This window comes from Haemaphysalis longicornis, unplaced genomic scaffold (assembly GCF_048455015.1).
Source record: "Haemaphysalis longicornis isolate Haplotype H1 unplaced genomic scaffold, Haemaphysalis longicornis Haplotype H1 scaffold_4, whole genome shotgun sequence".
NCBI classification, from domain to species: Eukaryota; Metazoa; Arthropoda; class Arachnida; order Ixodida; family Ixodidae; genus Haemaphysalis; species Haemaphysalis longicornis.
In genome coordinates this window covers 89,149,445-89,166,863 of record NW_027526361.1, presented here as the reverse complement: position 1 = coordinate 89,166,863, position 17,419 = coordinate 89,149,445, and the positions used below count along the sequence as shown (strand labels likewise).

The following is a 17,419-nucleotide window of genomic DNA, read 5'->3' as shown; positions in this document are numbered from 1 at the left end:
AAGCTATGTAAGAACAATACATTGAAATTGTATGTTTCCATTTAAGCTCGAAACGATATGTCAACAAGGGTAATTACACCACCTAGTTAGACAACCTGAAAATAACTAAATATAAGCACCTTAAATAATTACAAAGGATCTCGGAGTTATTCTCACGTTATTTGCAGCTGTATTTGTGTGTCTGGCTGTGTGTGAATTTGGAACCGAAATATTTGAAGGGCTAATATTGTTGAATATTACAGTTAATTTGAATTGCCATTACTTCTAGAATTTTTAAAGTTTTTATATTTTTTTATTACATCACGGTTACTTCGTGGTAGGTTGTTCCTATGGATAGTAAAAATAGTTCTCTGTGTTCTTTTGTTATGGGTCAGTCCTGTAAGTAGTGGTAGAAGGTGTGTGCTGGTAGGTTACATTTACATTTATTATGTGGTCATCTTTTGACCCGCATATGTGTTGCGTTCATCACCTTTTCCTGCCTCCGACAAGCACCGCCATCAAAACTGATAATTCCAAGAGGACGTTTTATGCTCTTGAAAGGAGAAGGCCTTGTGTGCGCTTAGCTGCCAGCTCTTCGATTTCATGACGTATTGACAAGATCTAGGCGAAACCCCTTTAACGATGGTGACTGCCGAGGTGGGTTGCCGTAAATGTTTGAAGGGTGTCAAAGTAGGACTTTGTATGTAACTCGTCCGCCTCCATGGGGTTTGGGAGGAGCGCAATTGCACGCTAGCATTCGCAATGTAAAGTCTACAGCTGCTTCTGCTGCAGTGTGTCTTGGTAAGCGTGAAGGCCCCGGTAGCGTAGGAAGCGTTAAAATCGAAGAGCAAATATTCCCTCTGTGCCGGAGCCGCTGCCTTTCCTTGATCTCGGATAGTCGGTGGCACCAAAAGGAGGTGGCCTTCCCGTATGACCCTGTATTCCCGTAGCGAAAGCCTAGTGCGCAAATTAGGATGGTTCGGATCGTTTTTAACAGCTTGAAAGCCCAGTCTAAGGCACAGATTAACCTTGTTGCATTCTAAGCCCCCGAAAACCTGGAGCACTCTCTAACCTCGGGTGTGCCTGTCGATTGCAGCGCCGCCAAATGTTGGCTAGTGCCGTTTGCACGGTGTCAGTCATTTCATTCTTTTAAGAGCTTGCTCTCTATGGGTCTATACAAAGAAAGATGTCTGTGCCACGGTGGCGCGTGCCTTCTTTCTACTTAAACATGATTAAGGAGACATTGCTTGCAGTATTTTTGCAGATGGGAATATTTACGAATTTACGGGGCTGCTAGAAGTGAATCTTCAAGATGGACGGGACAAGTAAAGTAACTACCAAGACGTCGGCTCAGCATCTTTGGAAATTGCGCTTTTTGACCCAAACGTCACTTACGAGGCGTACGCGTTATATCTATCTATAGTGGGCAACGCCTAGGTTTCTCAATCGAGAGCAAACTGCACTTCTACGAGCGAATTCGCCCTTCAGGGGCTCGCCACAATGACAGTTTAGATCGTAAATGATGTACAACCGCGAATACCACCTCAAGTGTCCCCCACAGCACCCCAAGATTGACAACGGGAGTTTGCTAAGGGGTGCCTGAGTAGCTACTAATACAGCGTCTTCTTCCAGGAGGTAGCGAATCATTCACGCACTTTTAGTAGAACGTTATCCACAGATGTGATACAAAGCTCCAATTAAAAAGAGTGAATTTAAGTCCACATACCCATTTCTAACAACAGCGGCAATCCTTGGGCCGTGTTCCGGAGTTCGGGGTGACGGACGGCTCAAAACATGTCCGCCGCGAGTGTCTGGCAAAAGATGGAAATGGTGGGCGGGGACGTTGTCGGCCTGAAGGAGTGATGCGTCATTGGGCGCCCTGTGAAAATTTCCTGCTCTACCTCCAACTCCCTCGGCTTCTTCAGCGTTTCGTCTAGTCCGGAGATGCTCTGATGCGAGGGAGCGCTTTGGCCGTTGACGCCTGGCAACCTGAGGAAGAAACGTGGAAAAGGAAGAAGCAAATCGACTGAGAGAAGCTTCAGAAAACTTCTGCAGAACAGTTGGGATTACATCGGGTAAGGTATTTAAGAACGCGGAGGTCATAAACTAACCTGCGGGACTCATTCAGATCTAGTTCCAGTTTTGTTAAGAAACATGCGGTACGAGCTAGCCTCCTTCGTCGCGTTATGCTTTAAAAATCTACCAAAACTGCCACGTTGTTCAAATCATTTAATCGATCTTAAACCATGCCTTTTATGTGCTGAGCTAGACGCCGCTAAATTGCGCAGTGGGGTGTTAAGCAAGAGGAGCCCGCGCCCATTATTTAGCAACGTTGGTGGTCTTGTTATAACAACCGCGGTTACGTGAACTCGACAGCAGCGCATCCCACTTACAAGCGAGTAATGCAAATGTGTCAGCGTGCACACGTTGAATGGCATCTCTCGCTGGTACACCCTCCATCCACAGCAGTGTTCGCCTGAGGATGCCCACCGAGGGAGCCTTCGTGAGACGTCTGATGGCATTCCTCCAAGGAGCTCAGCCGACAATGTTTCTCTCGGGGAGCTGGGGTTCAGGGGCTTCAATCTTATTACCAATCCTGGCGGATTACCAACGCTTACATGAGTAAACTGCCCCTCTTGCGATCATGTAGATGCGGCTAAAATTTGACTCGAAGCGTCATGCATTTTCTGCCTTGGCGCGGCATTAATAGGGCTCCCTAAGCAATGCAAAAACGCGCGATGTGCACCTTTGGTCGCCGTCGGCGGTACTGCATCTGGAGTCGCCTGAGGGACTCCGCGGTGGCTCCGTGCAGACCGCAGAGGTGGCCCGTCGGTCGGACGTCGCGCGACGAGTACACGACCGAGTGGAAGCGCGGCGACGATGACCGGTTGGCTTCGGGCGGGAAGAAGCGGCTGGCGAGCTCCACGTGGAACTCCTCGTTTTCGCGGCGCAGCGAGATGCGGCCGATGAACACGCCGCCTATGATGGCGCCCACGACGCGGCTGTCGGCGACGCCTGCGAGCGTAACCCACATGGTTGAAGTAAGTCGCTTCTGAGAGGACGCCTAATCATCCGCATCCTCATCATCATCGTCATCGTCGTCGTCGTCGTCGCGTTTGTGTTACCAGTCCATGGATGAAGAACAACAGTTGGACTATCCGTATAACGGAATAATTATCATAAGACGGCAAATGAAATAGGAAGCTTGGCCCTACAGGGAAGCTTGGCCCTACATGGAGCGAGTTCCGACTCCTCCCCCCCCTCCCCTCTGAATGGCTTACACCTACCTTACTCCAATGGCTTGGTTCCTGTCTATCGATGAATGCAGCAGGTAGGCCAAAATTGGTGCATACATTTCTCAACATCACACTTTCTAGGGGCGGAGCCCTTTAGGTGCTCGATCTGGCGGCGTCCCCTGTCGTCGTCGTCCTTTCATGTAGTCACGCTGCTAAAACACCCGGATTCTTGTTTTTCAACGCCTCTTGCTAGAACGATTCGTGCTTTAAAGACTCGGGACCGTTAAAGCAACGCTATACAGTCCTACCCCCTACGGTATCATCTCCGTGGCCAAAAACGCCAAGACGCCAAGAATACACTTACACACTGCATGCTTCACCCCTCCCCAGGTTTCACGTTAGTGCAGATGTCCCGGGATTTTTGGAATAAACACACGACATTTTGGTAATTTTAACAGCTCTAAGCGATTCAGTAACGTGTGAAACATTGTGGTGCCTTGACTGCTAGCCCATCTTCTTGTCGACAGAATGCAGGGAAGCACATAAGTATCTTCCAGAGGCAGCAGCCAAATCAGACGTTGATTTTGGCATATGAGCCCTAGTTTAGCGACTGTGTGCGCTGAGGCAACTATACTGCCACCGTAATCTACGGCGTAGGCCAATCTTTCCGACGATGCGGTGCATCTTATTCCGCTTGACGGCATTGCCAAAGACAGGCCTAGAGGAATCTCTTATAATTACCCGCGAGCGCAATGACATTACACACTGCATGCACGCTGGACGGCTCCTCACCTTCGACGTAGCCGGAATACAGGTGGTCGAGGCTGGCGTCCACGGGCCCTTGGTTTGTCAGCAGCGCGAAGTTGCTAGAGAACGAAGACCGGTCGCGCCCCAGGTGCAACCGGAATTCTCTGGCGAATAAATTGAAGGAGAAAGTGATTAATAGGCTACAGCCATTTGCACGTGAGTGGATGGGAGTGTCTGCAAGCGGAATCTTTCACGCAATCCGCATGAACAAGGGATGTTGCGACCCGCATGCTGGTATACTCGGTTACAACTCAAGAACGGCACCACCTCATGTAGTGTATCACTCCGCCAAAGCGCCGAAACTGTGACGCCAGTGCGCGCGCGTTTTGAAAGGGGTTTGCTATGAATGCGTGATATCGTCTGCCTTGTCTCACGCAGTTTGTTTGTCTTTACTGGAGTCGTTTATAAGCATATTAGGTCCAAAAAATCACGAGAACGGCTCACGCCATGTTAAAAATATTCCCAGTAACGCCCTACTTGCGCCGCGCGGAGAAACATCCGGCTACGGTGATAAGGCACAGCGGCAACTTCGGGTGCCGTTCTTAAGTTGTCACCGAGTATAGTAGCAATGTTACGCACAGATCGAACAACTCCCCTTAGGGAAGGGTACGAACGTCATGGTCACCACCACCACCACCCTCACCACTACCGCCACCAATTTTCGTGTGATTCGTCAGTAGAATACACTTTGCGGCAAAGCCGTTTCCTTGAAAGGCTCAGTATAACTCAGTATGACGTAGGCATCTCTGAAAACAAAAGTACAGTACCATTTACCGCTAAGATACTCTATCATTAGATAGTTTTAGCATTCCGTCTGTTCCGTCGTTTACGTAGTTACCGTGTCGACCGGGACCCGACTGCGCCTGCGCGCGCGGGAAGGTCGAGGAGGCTCACCCCACCGGGACGAATGCACGGGCATGGCGAGGGCCGGCCCGCGGAACTAATCCCCCCTAACGTGACGAATGCGCAAGTGCCCAGACGGGTCCCGGTCAATACGGTAACCACGTACAACACTGAGCATATGCACTGCTTAAACTTTCTATTGTGCCGAGCTTCGTTTTCTTGTGATAATTAGCCTACAGCGGAGTTGTGAACGTTGCGGATTTCCCGTCCGCTGTCAACACATGAGCTTTATAGGAAGAGTATGATTACAAGAAATGGGGGTAAATTTCTTGTTCTACCAAGATTATACTGAAGCAATTTGTATGATAAAATTCTGACCGCTTAAAGAAAAAAAATCTGGAGCTTTTTCACGGCCACTATTACAGATAAATGTCAGTCGCGGTTTCGAAACTCTGAGGACGCTTAAGATTATGAGTGGAGGGCAATAGCGGAGCATAAGGCGGCGCAGATGCAACGTATGCATTTGTAGATTTTTTGGATTGGGAAAACTTTTATTGGGCCGGTGGTTAAAGCCTTACACTAAGACTTCAGACTTGGCCGGAGTCGCCCTCGCCGTCGCCGCCAGGCCCGAGCATCGCTTCCCGTCATCGGGTCGCTCGGGCTCCTGCCTGGTCAACGCTACGAGGACCCGCTGGACGGCCTGAATTTGGAGGTCTTGGTCTTCGGATCGCTTCGCCTCCTCAAGGGCGGGTGGCAGTCTTCCTGTCGTGGATTCGTCCGGGAAGTTGAGACAGTCCCAGACAATGTGCTCGATGGTCGCGGTGGCTTTACGACACACCCTGCACGTATCGTCTGGGTGCGTCTCCGGGTACATCTTGTGCATTAGGGACGGGCTCATGATCGTCCTTGTCTGGAGCTGCCTGTACACAACTGTTTGCTCTCTGCTCAGCCCTTTGCAGGGCGGTGGGAGCGTTTGTCTCGCGAGTCGATAAGCCTGGGTTATTTCCTTGTAGCCCGTCATTCTGTCTCTCGTGCTGTGCCACGGGCGTTCCCCGCTTGGTCCGGCGCGGCCTGTTAGTTCGCGCGCCCGGGCGTGTGCGGTTTCGTTGTGGTTCGCACTGACGTCCGACAAGACGGCGACTTGGAGGAGTGCTCGCCACTGGCAGACGGCACCGCACCAAAACCACACGTGCTATGTCCCGCGGCTCGAGCTGGGTGCGCGTTCTCTACAGGCGAGTGATGGCAACATTCAGTTCACATGTAGGTACAAGCCTGGCTCTTTCGGAGATGGGCAGAGCGTTAGTTAAACGTGTAAAGGCTGCGCCCCACACTACGACGGTACCAAACCTTTATTTACGTATAGAATACATGGAACGTATCCGACGGAATATTCTTTAACAAAAATTAATCATGCCACTGGGGGCAAAGAGACCACCAGCTGTTAGCGTCAAACCCGGCGACTTTATATACCACTAGACAACGAAGGTCGAAAAGCGATAGCAGTCGCTCAAAAGAATAAGGAATGCGTTCAAAGCGGACCAGTAGATGGCGCTAGGTGTAACCGGAAGTGTTGGGCTTGTACCTACGGGAGAACGGAACGTCGCCGAGCGATGATGTTACAATCTCAGTTCTACCTGGCGGACTTCGCGCTGAATAGAAACTTTCCGTTCTTCCAATCGACCAAGGAGTATTTTCGCGTTTCGCATTAAACGCTGGCTTTATTGCGATGAAGCCGCCGCTGCTGAGTCATTCCAGCCACTTCACAAAGCAAGCGTGAAACGGACAGCCTCATCTTCTTGGTACTACCAGAGTCCTTCAATGCTTTACTGGTCACGAAACTGCTCCGTAACTCAATGGGAGAGCTTCATATGCTGCGTTTGGCCGCCGCGCGGTGGCGCCACCCTCTCACTGAGGTCACTCCTCGGGCGGCGTTGCGCTGGCTCGAACGGCGGAGCCGCGGCGAGTTGTGTTTGTTTTGTGCGGGAAAAAAATGTAACGTGCATATCGCACTCTTGTGATGCGACTTAAGTAGTGCAACGACGATGCCGAACATGTGTTGCGTCCCGGGATGTCGTTCCTTGTACAACGACACCACAGAAAATGTTTCCTTGTTCTGTTGACCGAGCGACGGGCACCTACGTGAGAATTGGAGGCGCGCCAATCCAAGGCAAGCAAAGGGAGATTTCAGCTTCGATTATAAGTGTGCGACAGTGTGTGGAAATGCACTGTATGTGAGAATGGAAAAAGCAATGTACCATTTTGAGAGCATCGTGGACCTAGACTTGTACAAGGGTAACTTAAAGCCGGATTTTGTCATATCAGTCAGGTTGTAGCGGTGCTCCATTACCTGTTGGCAAACTTGTATTACCTTGCGCTCAGGCTCACGTCTAAAAAACCTTTGGGACGTCCTTGTGCTTTTACTTTTCATATTTCCGCGAATCATCCCTTAGGGTTCGTCTTGTTTGTTTTGTAACCGCGCGTGTCCGATTCCGGTTTTTTATCTGGCGTTTCAACCGGACCGCCCATTTGCTCTGTTTGTCGTACGTCCCGCCAGGCAATATTGTTTTATATGAAAAGGGTGCCACCTTGTCGCTAACTTGATTTTTTGTTTCTTCGACAATGTTCTCGATCCCATTTCCATGGATCTGAAATTAATAACGTTCCCAGCGTAATGCATGCATAGCAAACGCCGCGCAACTCACTTTATCGACGTTCATCTGTGCACGTCAGCCCTCATTCACACAGCCGTCACCTTCTCCGTCACGGCACCGTCACGTCAACAAAAAGCGACATTGTCGGAACGGAGAAGTGTTCAGACTGGATCCACACGGGAGCTTTCCGTCAGATTACAGGGTCGTCTGCCTAGTGATCAGTTTAGCCTATAGACTTGAGCGTTTTTAATCTAAAAAGTAAAGAAAATGGTTTGGGCTCACTTTTCGCGAAATTTAGTCGTAAAAATTTGTTTTCTGATTAGCTGGTTTAGCGCGGGGCATGGTCCCGTCACGTTGACGTGACGGAAATGTAGAGCTCGGCCTCTCGCCACCGTCGCACCGTTTTCGGCGAGAAATCGGTCGAAAAACGGCGCCCATGACGGAAGACGGTGACGGGACGGTGACGGGACGGTGACGTGACGGGGTAAAAAACGGCTGTGGGAATGAGGGCTCACACTGCGGACTGCTTCTTCGACGTTTGTGTTTCATTCTAGTCTTTTGTAGTGCAGTAGATCGCTAGCTCGCTGCGTTCAGAAAAGCTTTGCTTCGTTCTTGGCTACGTGGAAATATTCTGTTTTCCCCGTGTGCTGCACATCGCAGCGCGAAAAAATAAATTTTTGTACGCTGGACCACGCTCTTTTGTCTCCCTTCGTAACATTGAAATTTTTTGTTGCGTGTGATAAAATCAGTTTTATTGTTCTTTTTTCGCTTCCTGTTTTTTCAAGTATTGCAAAGCGTGGATGCAGAAAGACACATGGTGCAACATATATCTCTTCGTGTTTTGATCCTTCGCGTTTCTGCAGCGTTTTTAGATGTTCTCAAGTATGTAACAACTCATCGAAACGACAGTACTATTGGTATATCTCTTTTGGCGTTCTGTGCATTCCAGATCAATCAACGGATTCATTAAGCGTAGTCTGAACGACGCGTACTTGGTTTCTTTCAGTTTTTTTATTGTATTATCGATAGGCCCGCAGCATTCCGTGACTATACACGGCTACCGTATATGTGGTAATTGCACCTTTGCTTTACGAAAAGAAGCAATATAGATTTAAAAATCCGTAAACACGACGGCGCAGCGCTTGTGCCAGAGCACACAGAAGCCGTTGCCATTCGCGGCCAAAATCAACGGTAATTTACTTCGAAAAATAAAACCCCATTGAAGGAAGGTGATATACACAATGACTGGACTATTCAGCACTAACTACTACGAAAAAAACACGCTTAATCAGCGCGCAGACACCAAAAGCAGCAAGCGTCTGCACACCAAGAGCTGGCCAAAACGCCGCACGCGCGGCGGCTGGATGACCTTCGTGCGGCGGTGGCGCCTGCAGCGGCGCGCGCGGTCCCTATATGAAACGAGCGCCGAAGTTTCGTGACCAGTAAAACATTGAAAGACTCTGGTACTACTTACCTCTTGTAGGCTCTGAAGGCAACCTCGATGTTGGGCTCCACGGGGTGGCCGTTTGTAGAAGCGGAGCGCTTCCAGCGGGAGCGGCGGTGGACGTCGATGGGAGCGTACGACAATGGCTCATAGTGGCGCACGACGTTGTTCGGGATGCGAACTGAAACGAGAACAATTGTGGACACGAAATCTGTGCAACACCCAGTTTTGGTCCATTTACGATTACAGACAACCCGGCGATAAGAAGCTCAACACAACTTAATTTCCAAACCTTACATCAGCGTAAGCAGCACTCTGTGTTGTGTATTGTTAGGAGAAACAAAGCTGACCACGTGACCGTCGGAGGGATATCACAGTTACAGAGCACAGCCGCCGTAGCACTGTCGAATCCGCATCGACGGCAGTTTCTGCGAATGCCCCCCCGTACTGATCTCGTGAGGCGCCTAATTAAATTCCCCCGCATTTCCCCGAGGGGGAGAATGTGAAAGTGCGAATGCACGGTTGTCGGCCCGCTTGCGGCGCTTGCGCTCGGCCCCCGCAGCCCACCGCCTCGCCGCCTTCTCTTCCATCTCTTCCATCGGGTTTGTGGTATCACGTGTACACCACGCAGTTATCAAGCCGCTATAACGCCGCTGAGTCGCCAACGCACGCCGCTGACGACGTAGTTTGAGTGCGTTAAAGATATAAGGCGCGTTCTGACACCGATATCAGCGTCGCGTCCGTGGCTTATTCGGTAGAGCGTCGGGCTGCGGCCCGCAAAGTCCTCGGATCGAAACCTGGCGCCGGATGCTGTTTCTTCTTTAAATATAGAGGAGCACTGCGGACGCCGCCGCCGCCGACGCCGGCGGTTGATGGTTTGGGGTCGCTTATAAAGAGATTCGCTCTTAAAAAAATAGGAAGCCGTATACAGCTGCTTATTTCAACTCTCACAACAGGTTACAGAATAACCGACAAAGATTCATCCCACGTGATTTATCCATTCTTTCAAGCGCCAGCTTACGTGCCTCAGCTGGCTATAGGAAATACGTTAATAACCGCACCAATTACCATATATTGTGCTACACGAGTGTTTCGAAGGCCTTTGAGTCAAAATGCCATTTGGCTTAAACGGCTACACGGCGTTTTTCAAAGGCATTTGATTGAAATGCCACTTTAGTCATAGGAGCACAAGCAGTGAAACGCGTTTCAAACGCATTTGAGAACCTCAAAGGTTCTCGAAGGCCTTTGAAACGCGAAAGATCGTACTGTCTGGCGCAGTTTCTGCATACAATAATTAAAAAAAAAAACAATTATTTACAAGTACAACTTGGAGTTTAAAGCGCCCAATCTTCATAATTTCTTACTTGTTTATGTTCACTGCAATTCGCGCTACGATTACAAGGTAACTTGGTGCTGCCGGCGGTGCGAAAAGCGAAAAAAAAAGCTCCTTTGTGCATGTTTTGTGCGCGCTTGTAGATTGTTATCAATATTTTATCACTAATAATTGTTGTTCTCGCCCATTTTAACCCCAAACATTTAATTTTTGTTAAAAACGAACCAGGGCAGCAGTGGCGACACCAGAACATGGCGGGCGAACACAGAAACTTTCAACTGCCTTTGAGAATTGCAGTGTAGATCGGCGGAACTCCTTCCAGTTCGAATGACATTTAAAATTTCGAAGGCCATTCGACTGAAATGTCCTTTCAAACGTTTGTCTAGCACAGTTTTAATGTTCGGTAAATATCTCATTATTGCTGGCTCTACGGCTCATGTATATAGGTGTAGGCAAGTAATAAATTAAGCCAGCTAGACTGATTGACAAATATTTAGGATCCCGCAGTGGTTAGATATATCTTTTGGAGAGGTGTCGTCCGCGAACACGTTAAATTTCCAGGTCATTTTATACATATGACAATGTGCAATACTCGCCTTCAATTTCCTAATATAAACATAGGCCTTCGAACCTTTAATTGTATTCTCAGGATAGATTTAACTTGCGCCCCTTTTCTCACCCTGAATATCGCTGGATTATCAAGTGACATTCCCTTTTCACCATGCGTTAAATGCACGGTGAAAGGTAAGCTGCACTATACCCCGTTTACCAAACATACCTCGCACCAAACAAACCGCTCGTCGACTGAACCACGACACTAGCACATGCCAGCTATGGTGCTTTAGATAGCGCCGTAGTACTCGCACAAGGTACATCAGCATTTTTAACTATGCGAGGCTCGGCCTTAATTGACGATCCAACTAATTTGTTATAATGAATGGAAGAAACAACGAATCTTAGTTAATCACAGTGCTACCAGACTCCGTTCTGATATTAGACAATAGTTTAATCTGCGCTCTTCTTGGGCGTACCGTTCAAGTCAGTTGAAAGAGGGAAGGATACGACAACGCTACGCAGAATAAAGTTGGTGGATCAATCCCGATGAGTGCGAGTACGCGGGTGTTGCCATTTCATCAACTAGTCTCAGCTAGATTCAATACTTGATCGCCTTGCATACAAGCGCAAGCAATTTCCACTCACCAGCGCACACTTGAGCGGGCATGTAGGAGAATGATGCGAGAAATGCAGCCCAAAGGGGGTAGATTATTCGCATTAATTGCGATCCGAGCATGAGAAAAGCAGGAATCGTGGTTCCTTTTCCGTTTTTTTCTTCGTCGGCCTCGCGGTCTTACTGCTCGTGACGCCTGATTCTGCTGCACGTGAGATTTGTGGCACTGATGATGATAGTGATGTTAATAAACTTGCAGCGTCCCCAAAAGTTGTGAACTCATGTTTAGAGTGACCAGATTCAAGACCCCATGCCGCGAGACAAGGTTTCGCACCAAATTACAATCTCAACCTCGCAAAGGTGCACCCCTGTGTGCTGTGTTGACACATACTAGCTTTGAGACATTGCGCGCCCAAGTTGATATCGCACATCCTGGACGTATATACGGGAAAGTACGCGTTGCAAATCATCAGTACCTGTACTAAGCATGCCGAAACCTATAAAAGAACTTTACCGACATTTCGTAAAGAAAGTTGACAGAAACGCGAAAGCTTCGTATAATCGAAGGAATGTGCGTCTGATCGATCATCAAAACTTCGAAGTCCCGAATCGCGAACCAAGAACGAACTTATGCGACGATTTTTTGCACACTATGTAAACGCATCTACCAAAAATCTAGACGTATACCGATACGTGGTCTATGAGATGAAGGTGTAGTATTGTACTCCTTCATGACAGATGTCTTGTACTGTGTTACCTAGAATCGTTCTTTTTTGCGATTTTCAGGTAGCCGTTTTGACACAATGGAATCCCGGTTTCACGCACGCGCATTGTGTCCAGAGACTTTATCAGAACTTTTCGGTCGACCAACCGGTCTATGGGGAGGGGCTTTAGTTTTTCAACAGGACGACATCGGTCCCATCAAGAAATATTTCGCTTGAAAAGTTGTGTGGCCTTCCCGCCATGCGGCAGTGATGACGCCGGTCACCCGACCAAATGATTGGATTGGACTGGAAAAACTTCGCTGGGGCCTGCGAATAAAGTCCTATTGCTGAGTTTTCATGACTTGGCCGGATTCGTCACCGCAGATGTAGCCAACCCGGCTAGGCAACAATGATTATTACTCTGGGCTGAAAATTGTGGCATAATTGCGGAGCCAGCTTAGCCGATTGGACGTGCTACAAATGGCAGGTCGCCCGGTGCCCTATAAAAGAAACTGTGCACGGAAGTGCTCCTCATCAGACATCGGTGAGACGAAGAATCTAGCGGAACCAACCAATCAGGTAGCCAGTTAACGAGGTGCGGAGGGAAAGCGAAAAAAGCAGAGCCGGCGTCCAATACTAGGAGACACACGACCCCAAAATTGACTTCATCTCAAGTGACACATGCATAAAACCGCCCATATAAGTTCTCCATCCTCTTGGGCGTTCCTGCACGGACTCCGAGAATTGTTTTGTCTGAGTTTGGGCGGGGAAACTTCAAGAGTATTTAGGTTCCGAACACCGAAGGTCAAATGTTCCAAACACCCTTTTCATTTTTGTATGGAAACAAACTGTTAATGTTACAGATATTGCACGCATCAAATTTGCTAGGAAAATTTCCCTAGAACTGGCCCTGTCAAAAATATTCACATTGTTTTATGTTTCTTAGATTATTGAAAAGGTAGGAAGGTTCTTGTTGCGCAAAAGTTTTCACTAATCCGCCTTTTTATTAGACTCGGCATCATCACTTATTGATTGGGGTTTTAAAGCTCCGACGCTGCAGACGCAATGAGGGGCGCCGTAGTGGAAGGCTCCTGATTAATTCTGACCACCTGGGGATGTTTAACGTGCGCCAAATTCTCGAACACACAGGCGTTTTCGCTTTTCGCCTCCAGCAGAGAAGCGGCCGCCGCCACCGGGATGTGACCTCGCGTCCTTGGGCTCAGCTGCACAATCGGCGTCATCATCTCGAACATTATTATTGTCGTCGCAATAGCCGTCCTCATATTTGAACGTATACGGATGAAGATGAAGACGAAAACAACCTTAGGGATCTATTCACGTGTACACGTATTGCTGTCAGGTGCAGGTAGCTGCACCAGCCAGCGTGGCAGTGACACGCAAGCCTGTTCCGTTCTGCTTCGACTCCTCGCTGTGTCTTCTGAGGCTGTTACGTCTGCACATCGGTACCGTGAGTGGGTGTTTTGGCCAGGGCTAAAGTTTTTAAAGTTGGGCCAAATTGTTGCAAACCTGTAGCGGTGGGGGATATTAGGGCTATGGCCCTAGGTTCCCCGGGGACCAGCATGGCGTCTTGGTCCGCCAATTTGGCTGCAAGCAGCTTACCCTTAGAGGCATTCAAGCGGCATGGCGTAGAGAGCATTCCGGTAGCACTTGTCCCCGCCGGTGACGGGGTGATTCGAGCAAAAAAAAAAAAAAATTCAAAACTCCTTCAAGAGCAGTTGAAACTAGTGAGCCAACATTACATGGCCATCTCGGAAGTAAGGCAATACGGCAGGGCAGGCCTTTTGTGCCGATCTAAAGACCTAGATTGTGTCGCGGACCTGCTGCGGTGCACATCGTTTGCCTCGGTTCCCGTGAATGCCTTCATTCCGGCGCACCTCGCTTGTGTGAAAGGCATTGTTCGGGACGTCGATCCCACCCAGTCTCCCGAAGAAGTACTAGATGAGTTCAAAATGGCAGGTGTGACGGCAGTCTACCGGTGTAGCAGATGTAGCAGATTGGAGAATGGACGGCGGATCCCAACCGCGTCTGTTATCGTGACTTTTGCAGGACTAAAATGTCCCTCTGAGGTGATGGCATGGCCGCTGGTGCATAGGGTAGACCCTTTGGAGCCTAGGCCACTGCAGTGCCGGAAGTGTTGGAGATTTGGCCACACATTTCGGGGATGCAAGTCCAGTCTTAGGTGCAAAAAGTGTGGAGACAGTCATGATGCGCAATCCTGTCGATCAGACATCGAACTCTGCTGTATCTGTAAGGGAGCCCACGAAGCGACGTATTCCAACTGCCCGGCCCGGTCTCATGAATGTTCCCTCTTAGAGATAATGGGAAAAAACCGCTGCTCTAGGTTTGAGGCTTCGGCTCTGTTGAAAAGTCGTACCCAGGGTTATGCGGCAGCAATTCACAAAACAAGTTCCGCTGCTGATGCCGCGTTTCCAGCGACCATTACTCCAGTAATTGAAAAGTCCATCACGCAGGTAATGCAGCAAGTGGTCGCTCCGCTTACTGAGACTCTTGTCACGCTGACGCATGTCACAAACCTTTTGGCGGCAAAGTTAGGATGCTCACTACCGGATGTTCCCAATAACCACCAGGCCACATGTTCTACTTCTGAACCTCAGCTTGTAACACACTCTGAAACAGAGGATACCCAGGCTATTGCAGGCTGCTCCTCACGGCATACAGCGGAATCAGTTCCAGACTGGGGTAGCGATGAGACAGTCGGTCCGAAGGGAGTTCAGGTTGTTATTAATGACGAGGTTGGAAAAGCCGCCCCGGCTGTAGACATCGACGACTCCTACGTCATGGAAGTGAATGACGTTTCCACAAATAAAATTCTCCCCACAAAACAGAAGAGGCGTATCTCCCCTATAGATGAAGCTAAGGCTGCACGTGGAAAACCAGCAAGCAAAAAGGCGTCCCCTACGTCTTCAACTAATGGCACTGATATACTGGGGGCCATTGTTGCGTCCACAGTACACGAGGCAGTATAGCATCTCTGAAGGTTGTACAGTGGAACTGCCGCTCCGTTAATTCTTCTTTTGTTGATCTCAAGTGTCTAGTTGTAAATTACTGTCCTGATGTTGTCCTCCTTCAAGAGTCATGGCTTTCTAAGGACAATTTTTTTGCTTTGGGAAATTATCGGGCCTTTAGATTAGACCGCAATAGTAGAGGGGGTGGGTTACTAACCTTAGTTTCTGCAAAACTTTGTCATAGAGCATTTTCTTCGTTGCAACTGATGTCACCCAGTGGCGAAGTTCTCGCGGTAGACTTGCTTCTTCCTGGGAGTCCTCCGATCTCCATCGTCAATGTTTATTTTCCGGTAGGCTTCCGTAGAGTAGAGAAACTGGACAGGTTTATAGCCAGTAAATCGAGAATTATTGTTGCCGGTGACTTCAATGCTCACCACGTTTCTTGGGGCTTCAGAACGGACTCTCGTGGTTTAGAGCTCTGGCACTGGCTTCAGGAGAATGACCTTTCCTGTCATAATTCCCGGGCTGTTACATTTTTGCGTGGTGGATCTCGATCGGCCTTGGACTTGACCTTCTCCTCAGGCAATGTACAAGTCGCGTCCTGGGGTACATTACCTTGCGGCTCAAGCAGTGATCATTTCCCCATTGAGTTTACGGTAGGTGTCCCTCTAACTAGAATTGAGGTCAGAAAGCAAAAATTTATTAACGCTCGAGTTTATCAGGGGGCACTGCGGGATTGCTTTTCATCAATGCAGACCACTGAGTCCATTGTAGATGCTCAGCGAGTGATGGAGTCTTTGCAGGCAGCAGCAAAAAACGCTGAGTTCACAGTCAATTGTACCGCACAGCAAAAGGTCTTTAACTGGTGGAACTCTGATTGCAGCCGAGATTATCGCCGTAGAAAAGCAGCTCTGAGGACTCTTCTGCACAATCACTGTCCTGTAAATTGGATAAACTATAAGTACATGGCAGCAGTGTTCAAACGCACAGTTGCTAAAGCTAAAATGGATTACATTATAAATCTCAATGACTCTCTTTCGAATTCTAAAAATAAAGCAGCGCTCTATAAGTTCATGGCAAGCAATGGGGTGGTTTCTATCAAGAAGTTACAGTCATCAGAGGTCTTGACTTCTGCTGAAGAGGCCCGGATTCTTGAGCGCTCTGTTAGAGGTCTTGCGGTTCGCTTTTCTTCTCGTTGTAATAACTTCCGTCTTATCGGCCCTCCAGAAACGGATGATTTTATGCCAGTCTCATCTTGTGATCTGACGGAGGCCTTGTCCATCACACGTTCTGCGGCGCCGGGGCTTGATGGCGTGACTGTTGGTGCTATTAAATTTTTGGCTGAGGAATTCCAACCGGTTCTATTGAATGTGATAAATTCATCCCTCAGGTTTTGTTGGATTCCAGTCAACTGGAAAGTGTCCAAGATAATTTTGCTACAAAAAAAGCCAGGTCACGGTTTCGATTTAGACAACTTAAGGCCGATTGCTCTGACCTCCAACATGATAAAATTAATAGAGCGAATACTTTTTAAACGGATGACTTCTTTCATGCAAGACAGGCAAGTACTCAGTCCTGCTCAGATTTGCTTTAGGCGGGGATGTTCTATTTGGAACGCTCATGTGGACTTAGAGGCGAGGATCCGCTTAGCACAAAAAGGGAAACTGGTGTCGGCACTAGTGACCTTAGATGCAGCTAAAGCTTATGACAGTGTCGAGCATGGTATCTTACTTGACAAACTAGCGCGTATAAACTTGCCTACATATCTTTTTGCTTGGATTAGGGAGTTTTTGGCTGATCGGGAATTCTTTTGCACAAACGGAAGGCTATCTTCAGGAAGATTTCCACAAACTAGAGGAGTGCCTCAAGGATCGGTTTTATCGCCTTTACTTTTTAACATCCTTATGAGTGACATTCCTATTTTCCCAGATGTAACAACCTACGTTTATGCGGATGATATAGCGTTTTTTGCAGCCGCAGTCGACATTCATTCGCTATATGACCGCTTGCAGGCCTATTTATCTGTCTTGGAGACATGGCTTGACAGCATTTATTTAACGTTAAATGTGTCGAAGAGTGCTTTACTTGTCTTCCCGGTTGCAGGAACAATTTCAATTTCTCTCGCTTACAAAAATCAAGTCATTCCGCAGGTGGATTCGCTGAAATATCTTGGTGTTACATACACGTCTGCTCTTGATTGGAAGGCACATATTAACGCATCGGTCACAAAAGCGGAGAGAGCATTTGGTCGCATGAAAAGACTATGT

At 48.5% G+C, this 17,419-nt stretch overlaps 1 protein-coding gene across 1 annotated transcript; it reads right to left on the bottom strand.

The window, feature by feature from the left end:
- Positions 1 to 2,695: 2,695 nt before the first annotated feature.
- LOC144179831 (disintegrin and metalloproteinase domain-containing protein 10-like) lies at positions 2,696 to 11,515 on the bottom strand. The gene is made up of 4 exons (XM_077708262.1): positions 11,494 to 11,515; positions 8,991 to 9,141; positions 4,008 to 4,126; positions 2,696 to 2,994 (listed from the first exon to the last, which is right to left on the bottom strand). The coding sequence occupies exons 1-4, from the start codon at positions 11,513 to 11,515 to the stop codon at positions 2,696 to 2,698; spliced, it is 591 nt and encodes a 196-aa protein (XP_077564388.1).
- Between the last annotated feature and the right edge of the window lie 5,904 nt (positions 11,516 to 17,419).